At 37.9% G+C, this 12,328-nt stretch overlaps 1 protein-coding gene across 2 annotated transcripts in view; it reads left to right on the top strand.

Annotated features, from left to right (window-relative positions):
- The window catches only part of c2cd2l (c2cd2 like), a 25,467-nt gene that overhangs the window by 4,615 nt on the left and 8,524 nt on the right, over window positions 1-12,328 (top strand). For both annotated transcript variants that reach the window (XM_024265860.2, XM_024265859.2), the window contains exon 2: window positions 11,082-11,177. In XM_024265860.2, coding sequence (XP_024121628.1) covers window positions 11,082-11,177 — 96 coding nt within the window. The remainder of the gene's footprint in view (window positions 1-11,081; window positions 11,178-12,328) is intronic.

The following is a 12,328-nucleotide window of genomic DNA, read 5'->3' as shown; positions in this document are numbered from 1 at the left end:
TGTTACTGCTTCTTTAAAACTTTAAGGATGAAAACACAGCAAAACAGCCCCTCAGGGACAGCTTTAAGGTAAAAAAAAGAATCAAGTTTCTCCTAGGGCATCAGGCAGCCCAGGCCCAGCCCTTATTGACTGTATATGAGAACTGGACTGAGTGGACCCTTCATGCTCTAAACAAGAAGTTCCCTTCTGGCTCCAAGAAGCCAAAATCCCATAGACTTTTTAGAGAGATAAATAGCTATTACTAAGTTATTATATTTGTCAGAATAAATATTATTTTTTTTTACATGTTCTTGATAATCCTATTTTTCTTCATTATATTTTTTCTTTAGCTTTCTAGCTATAAACTGGTCTTTGAACGCTTTGAACTGAAATGTTTGATTTACAGATTCTCCCGAGCTTGCTTTCATTAGCAGTGTGGACTCAACAAACTCCCTCCTGATTGGTGAGTGGTTGCCATAGAAACATTGACTCATGTTTGGACCAATCACTACTTACTGATAACATCTTGCTCCAATATGGCGATGCTTGTATCGCTTATATGGCGATGCTTGTATCGCTTAAAAATGGCGAGTGAATTGACTTCCTTTGGTTGGAGCAAGACGTATGAGTGATGTCATACTCGGTCCAATTCTCATATAAAGTCGATGGTATTTGCAGACTGTTGTCAGTCTTTTTGTTGTAAAACACATTTGTAGGAGTTAAGGTTAAAGGGGGCAATCGATGTATATCTGTGAAAATCAAAAAGAGAATTTAGTCACAATCAAATCTGAACCACTGTGCTTCATGGTTGCTTTTTAGAGAATTAGTTCATAATTATAATGCACACATATGGCTAAAAAGAGTTATTTTAGGGACCAGTTTCCCACTAGAAACAAACTTTTCTTATTTCTGTTGACATGTTGGCATCCATGGAATTGAATGTCTCTGACGTTCCTCCTATGGGACACAAGCTCTGTCTACAAGATCTGTCTGAACACAGTGTTAATGCAAGTTTAGACTTGTAAGACACTAAAAAAAAGCTGGTTTTATTGTCATGAAGCTGTAAACGTTGCTGGAACTTTGCCCTTAAAAATGCCGTCTGTCTGGGAAGTTTGCACATCCTCCGAGGCCGCTGGGTGGATGTTAAGGTTGGTTGACTTTGGGAAAAAAAGAAAAGCAAACACCATGTGACACGTGTTTAATGGTTTATAACCTTTTATGGCTAGTCCATTACTGCCAATGTAAGTAAATGTAGGAGACATTGAGAGGTTTGATATGAGAGCTGTGGGTGGAGATGGAGGATGGGCAGTTCAAGCTCAGTTGGGTCAACCGTAAATTCAAGGGGTTCTATTAAATAGTGATGCTTTATCAACCCATTGACACCTATTGATTCAAATGTCCATCAAACCACCTTGGCTCCAAAATGACTTTAATTTAGCATCTACATGACTGCTTAAATGAAAGTGATTTTTAGCTGAAAATAAATTCAGGCATCAAAGGGTTAAAAATGTGGTGTTGACACCTTTTAAATTGCTTTTCACTCCAGCTCCCTTGAGTGAGTATGAAGGACATACATGAGTGTAAACACATGATCACTTCTTTCTTTTTTAGGGGGTTTCTGGAGCGAATTTCCCCTAAAATTTTACAAATGTATAACAAACTGTACCCACAGCAAATGAGAGTATAATTATGTAATGCTAAACCAGATCCTGGTACATTCCAAAAACGTTACACTTAAAACAAACAAAGCTTTAAATAACACAGATGTGATGCTGATTGCCTTTACCTTGAGTTGGATAGGAGCCAGTTTCCTGCCTGACAGGCACTGCAAGGTCAGTGGAGGTGTCAAGTCAGGCTTTTTGCTTCTCAGTGTGACTCAACTGAATTACAACAATCTACTGTCTATGACTTTACACCAGTTTTCTTTACATGCAGTTTTGCTTGAAACATGTACCTTCGCGATTGGCAGAATATCTTACGAATATTTGTTTGAATAGATTTTTATGCTTTTGACAAAATACTACTTGAACAGAAAGTCAGTATAGGTTGAAACTCTTGTTGTCCTTTTATAAAATGAAAGAGATTGTCAAATAAATCCTGATGGAGTCTGTTAACTAAGCAGCTCACATTATTTTCTATTATTTTGTTTTCAATATTCATATTTCATCTGTTAAATGCAGGGTGAATAAAAAAATAGTCAATTCTCAAATGTAAAAAGAAGTGAGGTTCGGATTGACTCTTTATAGCAAATGTTATGGTGGAAGTTTTAGTGACATTTAAATCCTTTCTTTAATGTGTTTCTGTGGAACAGGATGTGATTTTCTGAGGCTTTCTAACATTAATTACTCATTTTAGGTTAATGGATGAAATATGTCAGCTGCTAATGCAGAGTGAAAAGCAGAGAAGCTTGATCAGTCGCCCCTCTGGTTTCTTGTTTGAACCACTCCCATCCTGTGTCCCTGTAGTCCGGGATTACTCCGAGGCTTCACTGCACCACAATCATACAGAGATCATGTCCATGGTTGGACCAATGCTCTGGATTTGTGTGTCTATTGACTATTGTCCACCTCAGTTCTCCACAGCCTCATCCACTTTAATGTAAATTGGAGGCAAGAACTGAAGGAGTTGTGTTTGGATAATTCAGGGATTGCCTCCTGTGAAGATATAAGTATGGACCTCCTTGGAAGTCGGAGTTTGTAGGGAGGGGTTGATGGACTTTCTAGTGCCCCCTCAGATGCTTAGATAAGAATACAGCAGCAGGCTGTGTGCATCTGCAGCTGACACATGATGTCAGGCTGTCAGTCCTGAGAGGTAGAAGAACACAACACACAGAGCATCTGCAAGGAAGGAAGGAAGCTCTCTGTCCACTCACTATCTGCAATCATAGAGGGCCTTGTGATTAGCTTGAAGATTCACTCTGACTCTCATTTGCTGGTAGATGATTAATGCCTTGTGATTATGCTCATTCCTTACGGACGAGGGACATTAGGCACATGGCGTTCATCTCATTCGACGGTTCAATTTGTCCCTCAGTAAGAGATGCAGAGTAATTTGTTGGTTTCTGTTTCACCCAAAGATGTAGAAAAAACTTGTATTTATTTCCGTTTTTGTTCTTTTAAATAGTTGATAGCAAAATACTTCTGCTTGTCTTCTGTGAAGACCTACCCTAAAGGTCGAGCTTACACTGCTCTCTTTTGGTATCTGCATTCCATTTGTTCATTAAATAAATAACCATAAAGCCTACTTTAACGGGTAAATAATGTATATATGTATGAGATTTTAAAGATTAAAGAAATCAAAATGTGTGTAATTTATCAGTTTTAATGGAGAACAAGAATAAGGATTTTAAGTTTAGCATCCAGTTAACTGCACAAACCAGTCATGGAGAGAAATAATTTTAGATTTTTAGAATCAAAAGAAAATGAACATCAGGAAGCGACTGACAGATCCCAGATGTCTTAAATCATCCGATCGGGAGAGGAAACAGAGCTGAGCTCCTTCATTTGGAATTAAACAGTTTAGATGTATACTCACAAGAGTCTGTGAAGGCTCTTCTTGACTCTGGTTTATGTTAATGACAATTCCCACAGTGATGACAGAGAGAAATCACTTCATCTCTGGTAGCTTTGCTCAGTTTGAAAAAGTAAATAAATAAATAAATAAAATGAGGTCGCTCTTCTGCTCTCTGATAATCGTCAACTTTTACATTTGTGTCTTAACCAATGACTGTATCGGAGAACTGGACTGTGTGACTCCTCCTTCCTCACATTCTAAATAAGAAGTACCCGCTGGCTCCAAAATCCTTATTGAGTAATGAACAGCTATTATTCACTCATTCTATAACCATTCTTGCTCTACCTTTTTAACTTGTTTTTGTTAACCCTAATTTTTTTCCATTATACTTTTTGCGTGTTATTTAAGTCATAAACTGACCAATCAGAAGCCTCAATAAAAGTATGTTGTCTCATGTTGAGCATTCAAAATGTTTGATTGACAACTCTTCCAAAGCCTACTACACTCACTCAGTCCAGTTGTCATGTACAGTCAATGATCTCAACTCATTTATGGGGGGTTGGTTATTTATTTTTTAGCAAGATCCTTTATGTTTATATTTTTTTCTTTGAGATTGCCTGAAAAAAATTGAACTTTTAAGGAGAGATGGACTCCATAATTCAGAAAAGTATACTTTTCCACTAAATATACGACAGGAAATGATTGTTCATCAACATAAAATGAAATCCTTTGAATTGCCTTTGATTTGACATTATTAAATAGTTGAATTTTTACTCGTGATTTTTCTTAGTTTCACATCAGTGGCAGTATTAAGTTGCATCTCAGAGTAATTTATATCAACTTCCAAAAATATTTAAAGCTGTTGAATTACACATCAAGGTGATCCCATGTAAAATAGAAGTTAAGGTTTATTTTCTAGTGGTTTGGTACATTTCAGTTTTGCTGTGGGGAATTTCTGCATAGTCTCATGTCATTTCATACGCACAGGCAGTCAAGCGTAGCCACAGCATACACTATATATGACAACGTTGGGGTTATTTTCTAAAAAACCTCATCACCACATGAATTGACGTATGAATACAGAAAAAAATACAACTAACAAAAGAAGACAAAACTATAACACCTTTTTTTTAAGACCTTCTTGTCATCTGAAATTCAGACGTGCTATAAAAAGAAAACAGCAGAAAATGGGGGTCATCAGAAGCCAGAGGGGGGAGTGTATTTCCGGTTGACCCATATGCTTTACCAAGGCAGCCGGACCCAGAGGGGGGGGATGCTGACAAACCTGAAATGACACTGTAAATGTCCTCAGGATCAATTTCTCTGCGGACTTTCTTTTCAAACACCCCCTGCTCAGCACTGGTGGTTCGCAAGGACAAACGTGGAGGCCGTGCTCCCAGCGCTGTCTCTTTAAGACAAAATAACGACTCCACAGGAGGACACAACACCGCATTTCAACAAACAGATACCAATAAAAACTGCAGGAAGGACATTTCTATTTAGACTTTACTGAAACAAATAGAAACCTTTAGATATGAGGCACCCTTTATGATGTTTTATTAGAAGATGATTGATTTTTTTTATTTTTTTTATTTTTAATCTTAGTTTTCTTGCTGGGGCGGAGATAAAGGCACACGCCACAAAAGCTGATGTCTCATCTGTTTGCACTTGTAAAACACCCACTTACTTTAGGCTCCTGGTACCACAGGTGGGTGTTAAGAGCATTGAGTGTTCCATGTCAAATGGCTTGGAAAAGCGGGTGAATTGACTAGTTTTCGATGATGCTGCTGCTTAAAGGGATCCAAGAGTGAACTCCGCTTGTTTTTCTACATAAAACTGATCCAGGTAATCAGCAGCAGACAAAGCAGAGGTTTCAAGAAAACCAGCAGGAAGCCGGCCCTCCAGAACTGGATCTAGACACCCAAATGTTGTAAAACGATATCATTACACCTTGAAGTATTCATGCGTATTTGACCAATCAAATGGTTATGTTAGATGTGGGTCATGTGGACTATAAGTTAAGTTATTTTGACTTTTATTGAAATAAAGTATTGTTAGGGACACACAAAAAAAAACCATATGTAAATTAATTGTAAATGTAAAAAAAATTGTACATTTATGAGATTTAAAATAATAAATTTAGCCTATGACTTTAAAAATCATAAATATACGACTTTATTCTTGTAATTTAACAGTTACGACTTTTTTTTGTAAATATTTTAGATTTAAAGGCATAATTAAGAAAAAAGGTTTGTTTGTAAACTGGCCCCAATACTCAATTATACAATGGGAATTATGTATTAGTTGTGTTGTATTTGCTATTTATGTATTGGAAGTCATATTCATCACAATATTGATCACTAATATTGCACATCGTGGGCTTCCTCGTTGTTGCATGCCCACTGTATGATGGCTACTTTTGGTGTAAGTAGGGGAAAAAAAGAATAACAAAAAATTGTTGGCAGCTGCCTTTGATCGAACATGAAATGAATTCAAACTAAAGCAGAAGATCACTCGAAGAAGATTGTTTATTTGAACTATTTCACAAGATCTTCGGATTGGAGGTCAAACTGGGGTCTGGAGAAGCAGAATTGCTCAAAGAAAGAATGTAAACTGTCTCCCTTAAACTTTAAACATTCTTCAGAAGCTTTCAACCAAGCTTGCTCCAAGATGAACTTTGTTAAAGTTAATACATCTAAGAAACGTGTTATAGTAAAATAGCACTTTGGTGCAGCAAAATGCACATTTTGCCATAGAAGGATCTAAGTCTCTATATGTTAAATAGGTCTGTTGCAGTTTGGCGTTGCAGACAGCAACACAGAGAACAGCTCACTTTTAAAAGAAAGATTTCTTCAAGACTATTATGGTCTGCCACCCAGGGCAGTTAAAAGTATTTACAATTTGCTGAGGAAGAATCCTTTAATGCACTTTGTTGACAAAAAGCATCTCTTACAAATTCTGTGGGTGTGTCTAAACAATGCTACCTTCTTTACCTGAAGCTTAAGATGAAGAAAGTCCCAAAGTTTTTCTTGGAAGGCTAAGGTGTAGCTAAAGAATGTAAAGTTCAGACCTTCAGCGTTTTGCTCTGTCTGCTCTAAGCAGGAAGAGTCTTAAGTCGGATTTATAAATATCAGGAGTAATCTTTTGCGTGCGTGGGTGCCAGACAACAGCTGATGTCATGTTTTTCTTTTCTTTTTTTTTCTTTTTGTCTCACAGCCACAAGTATAGATTTCTCACTATTTGCTTTAGATGCATCAAACAGTTTGGACTCCAGATTTGTTGGCCTTGATGAGCTGAGACCTTTCTATTTTGGAAAACCTCTTTTTTTTGAGGTTTTGCTCATGAAGAATTGATGCGTGGATGTAAAATTGTTGTCATAGCAACCACTAAACACACACAAATTCAGTTCCTCTCAGTGTCTTTATATTAGATTCGATTCGGCAGCCCATGGCAGAAACAACTGAGATATAAAAATCCTAAAAAAGATTTATAACAGTCCTTTTCTTGAAGGAAAATGACTTAAACCCAAAGACCTACAAAGATTAGATACAAATACAGATCTTTTTTGTTTAGTTTGAGTGTATTTTTGTTTTTCTGTAGCCTATTGGTTAAGAGTTACCAAAAGTGAATGTTATTGTTCACCTTTTGGCACATCCTGTCAGGGGTCACACAGCAAAATAAGCTTTCACTGATCTGGTTTGGTGGAGAGTTTTATGTTGGATTGCCCTCCTGACACAACCAGGTTGGGGACTGGTATGGGGAAACCCAGACTTGGGCCCCATTGGGGCTACATAGAACCACACTGGATTACGTCCATCGCGCCCTCTGGGAAATGGACCCTGGTTTCCCATGTGCCAGTTAAATAGCAAATAAAAAATAAATCAGCACAGAAAAGAGAGAAATTGGGTCTATGTGTCTTTGTAGACAGTTAAACAGTCAACTGGGCTTTGATATGTAAGATTGTTTTAGTGTTGTAACTTTAACGTAAATCAAGATGCAAAAAATTTCAAAATTTTTAAGCTGATTATAAAAAAAGTCAGATAGGTCTACAATTTTTCTTTGGGACATACTGTATCTCAAAGATCTTCAGTGTCAGAAGTGATGGACTTCACTGGGTTTCCATGTAGAACTCTGACTCTCAGATGGAGAAATCAGTCCACATCATTGACTGCATAAGAGAACTGGACCAAGTTAGTGTGACATTATCTGTAGAAAATTGCTTACTTCTGGTCTGAGTCAACATTTATATGGCAACCACTACCACCAATCAGGAGTGAGCTTGTTGGAACTCCACACCCCTGTCACTGAATGTTTGACCACATACTTTTTTATAGAGGTATCTGATTGGCCAGTTTACAATTTAATAACTTGCAATAAAGAAAAAAGTTGAATGAAAAAGCAGTTAGCAAGAACATGTTAAGAAAAAGGTAGCAGATCAAAAAGGGTCATTCTGAGAGTATACTGACTGAGAAATAACAGATTTTTTTCTCTATTGAAGTCTTTGGGATTTTGGCTTCTTGAAGCCAGCAGATATTTCCTTTTCGGAACGCCAGGGGAGAAGGGTCACTCAGTCCAGTTGTCTTATACAGTCAGTGGCATGTTTATATGAACTGTGCCAATGATGGTTCCAAACAAAACCTTTGGTCACGTGACCCATCTGTTTGTAAATTTATAGCACTTTTCTAACTTGCTGTAAGGCCCAAAGCGCTTTACAGTCACAGTCTAAGTCACCCATGCACATATACTGTAAGTGTATACACTAATAGTGGCTACACTGATTTACATAGCACAAACCTCAACCACCAGAAACAATTTGGGGTTCAGTGACTCCTTTTGGGGCAAGATGGATACTGAGCCTCTGATGTTCCAATCAGAGGTTGAGTGCTCTACCTCTTCACCGTGGCCGCCCTACCCTGGTATTAAGCTCTGTGAAGCAAGTTTTTCTGCTTCAGTCATGATCCTTTTAACCAGATATGACATCATCTAACCTCTTTCTGAGGGGCATTTAGGTGCCAACAGGCTTCATTTTGTAACGTGACGGCACATGAAGTGTGTTGGCTTCATTCCCTCATCTTTCATTCAGATGCATCCTTTTTTTTTTTTTTTTTTGAGAAGTTGAGTGTTGAGAGTGAAGAGTCTTTGGCATTAAAATGCTTCCTTACAGAAAGCAGTTTTTCTGGAGGAAAACAGTTCCTAATCCCCCACAAGTGCACTCAGAAACATGGTTTTTGAAGGAAACAGTGTAGACTTGAGGAGAAATCAATTTGCAGCTTGACACACACTAACTAAACCTCCAATACTTTACATGGAGAGTGTCAAACTCCAGCCCTTAAAGACCCACTTTGCTGAAAATTGGGGTTTATGTCTTCCTGTGGCATTTTGATTGATGATGTTAGACATATTTGAAGAAAATTAAGCCTAATATTTTATTTCTCTGAGTATTTATTTATTTAAATTGTTGGCAATCAGGAGGAGACGAAAATGCAGTTTGATAAAGATTGTATTTGTTACATATAAAATGTGAAGGACAATCCAAATGCTCCCTGCTCCGGTTCATTGTAGACGACTAGATCCATGTACGTTTTCCTCGTCCGAGCTGGCATCTGGCTCGACACTATACGGCTGGATATCTCTGATATTGGACAACATTTTTATTGCACTTTAATGTTAAGTGGGGTCCGTGGGGGCGGGCTCACTTCCCACCAACGGTCCCGCTCATAACTCAGAGGTTAATTTTTAATAAACTATTGCTGCTCTGCAGAAACTATGTCCTACAAAACTACACTTTTTTTGTCTAAAAACTGCACAATCATTATTAAAAAAAGTCATTTGTTTAGATGTTTCTCTCAATTCAAATTTTAGTGCTGAGTGCTAAAAGCCATTTCTATGCAAATGTAATCTGCTTTACCTGACAGAAATCCACAAATGTTTGAGGAAACCGGATTTTTTTTATTTACATGAGACATCAGATTACTTTAGAAAACTGGTTATTTTTTAACTCATATGTCTCAAATAGGGTTTAAACCTTGAGAGTTTCTAATCTAGGAATACACTGGAAACCTTTAAATGGGACGACCTGAGAACTGAGCTAAACTTCAGCTTGACCAAATAAAATGACCCCAAGAGTTTGACACTTTTTCCTCTAGGCTGCATCCAGCCAGCCGTCGTTATCTCTTCACCAGTCTTGAAAAAAATCAATTTAGACTCACAAGAACAACAAAACATAACGTCAGTTGCCCTAAAAATATCTTCTTGCTCCTATAGTCGAAGTTCTACCTTGAGCATGAAGGTTCATCCCTCTCCTTTTAGAGATTAGGGCTGGATGGTTCTTGACCCATAGTAGTTTAGTAAAGGAGTTGTTTGCAGCTCTTATGTCACCTTAAGTATATTAATCACTGCAGTACTTTTCCACTCTTACCTGTTTTTCTTGTTAAATCCAAGAGTTTACTTTCCCTCTTGGCTTCACTGTGTTTACCTTTCTTTTCCAAAATGACTTAGAGTCTCAGTTGCTTTCTAGTGCTCTGTCTCATCGTCTGTTTCTGCATTCTCACTGTAAAAGCTGGGACTAATTTGTTCTAAAATGTATTGAGTGATTTGGTGACTGAGCAGTTTTAGAGCCAGTCAGCTGAAGTAAACAGTCAGTTGTACACTGCAGTCATGTGACTGTAGTATTAGTCCAGGAAACCTGTGTCCGCTTGCGGCTTTACACTTGGCAGGCTGCCCCTCTGGCTGGTACACGGAAACGCTCACACGCGCCGAAAACTTTGTTATGTCATCCTCGCACCGCCGCCCCACCCCTCATGTTGTGTTTGAAACCGATTGGACGTGGACCTAATGGAACATATGCTCAGACAATAGGGAATTTGCTTTCTCTCACATCTCCTGAGCCAGTTAAAGTCGTCCAGCAGAGCCGATCCGCTGGCATGCACGCTCTATAATAATAGGCTATCACTGCCTCCTTGTTTTTTAATCATTACTAAGTAATTAAATCCTCTTGTGAAGGGGATCTTCCAGCTCTCAATCAAAGAGGAAAAGCTTTTAGGCTACAAGAATGACTCAGCTAGAAATGATAGCCGAAACTCTGAGTGTTCAGAGTAACTTTAACCCATCGCAGCTTCATAGCAGATCATTGATACTCTGATACATGTTTGAACTCCTCCTCACCACCCTACGGTCAAACATATGCTGTAGTTTTCATGCCAAGGTCTCCAGCCTTGTTGTATTCATTCATGATAAACATCAAAACTCACAAATGTCTTCATGGTTATGTCACTGTAATGACAAAAGCAGAAGCTGAGTTTTTTAATCATTGAGGACAAAAAAGTAACTCCTTTAGAGAGCTTAAAGGAATGTTTTGTGTGTACAAAAGCAGAAACAGAACATCATCTTTTTTTTTTTTTTACTTGAAGTCACAGGATCAGCACCAGATGAAAGTCCAGTCCTCATAAATTTATTAACATGCCTTCCCTTAATGGCAGACTTGATTTGTATGTTTTAGTGAATAAATACACAGCAGCTGTTGCAGATCCTGCTATTCAAAAGTGCATCTCCCCAACCTCTTATTTCTTTTCTTTATCTTCCCCTTCTAGAGCTCTCTGCAGATAACCTTTGACAGCAGTCTCCAGTTAAGTGCTGCAGCTGCAATACAAACCGTGACCTGCACTGACCAGTCTGCAAACCGAATGGTAAGTAGTCAGTTCTACTCATGTGCACTGAAATGCAATAAACATAGTTGTATACAGATTGTCTAAGAAACAGTCAAACTTATGTCTGCCAACACTGATAAATAAAATGTTCATTACAGTCCCACAAAAGAATAAAAGACAAATCTCATAGTTTTGTCAAAAATTAAACAAATCCATTCAAACTACCATAAAAAGGTTGTTTGGTCCAGAATATATTCACTTTGTTTGCTTAGTGAACTCTGGTGTGGTTCAATACAAAGTAAATGCAGACAGACTATCCAGTTGAACAAGGAGAGGAAGTGAAACAGAAAGAGCTGGTGAGGAAAATCAACAAACAACCTTAAGGTGTGAGTCAGAAAGGCTGTTGATGGAAAAAGCCCCTAAAATGCTCAACTGACAGGGTTGGTTTTAGAAAGTTAAAACACATCTGTAAACTGATTTCTGCTTGTTTTTTTATTTAAAAAAATCACGATTTGATTATTGAAAGTTAAACTTTTGTTTACTTTATGTCACTGGTTATGTAAAAGGAGTTTTTCAGAACCAAACAACATTGCTTTTGAATGGACATTTGTAATGCTTTAGTCAGAATGAGCTGTCTGAACTCTCTTAAGATTGCTGACAATTTGGTGACCCCATAAGGCGAAAATCTAAATGCACATTTTTCCTATGGGCGTGCTGCGGGTTCTAAACTTAAAGACTCACTCTAATGAAAATTGTGTTTTTAACATATAGTATTTTTATCATGATGGAGGTCACATATAAATAATATTTAGATTTAAATTGCATTTCTGAATATCATGGTGAATCAGACGAAAAATGCAGATTGAAAAAGCTATTGTGAAGGTATCCACCTTACTGACTGTGCAGCATTTGTGTTCAGTCAATAAAGAGGCCAGTATGCGCACCGTACAAACGACTGGAGTGTTGCGTAAAAAGTGTAAGTGCCTGTAACTTTTAAAATTATTTTTACAAATACCTCACAATACACTTACCTCGCATGATAATGGTACATTCCATTTTCATGACGTCCCTTAAGGTGGTTGCACGACCCTAAAGGAAACTGCAAGACACACCTGTGCTCCCCTTAAGATGTAGCCCCTCCTCTCTACAACCTTCAACAGGCCCACAAAACCCAAAATATCCACAGCACC

This window comes from Oryzias melastigma, linkage group LG14 (assembly GCF_002922805.2).
Source record: "Oryzias melastigma strain HK-1 linkage group LG14, ASM292280v2, whole genome shotgun sequence".
Taxonomy (NCBI): domain Eukaryota; kingdom Metazoa; phylum Chordata; class Actinopteri; order Beloniformes; family Adrianichthyidae; genus Oryzias; species Oryzias melastigma.
This window is presented reverse-complemented; position numbering and strand designations above follow the sequence as displayed.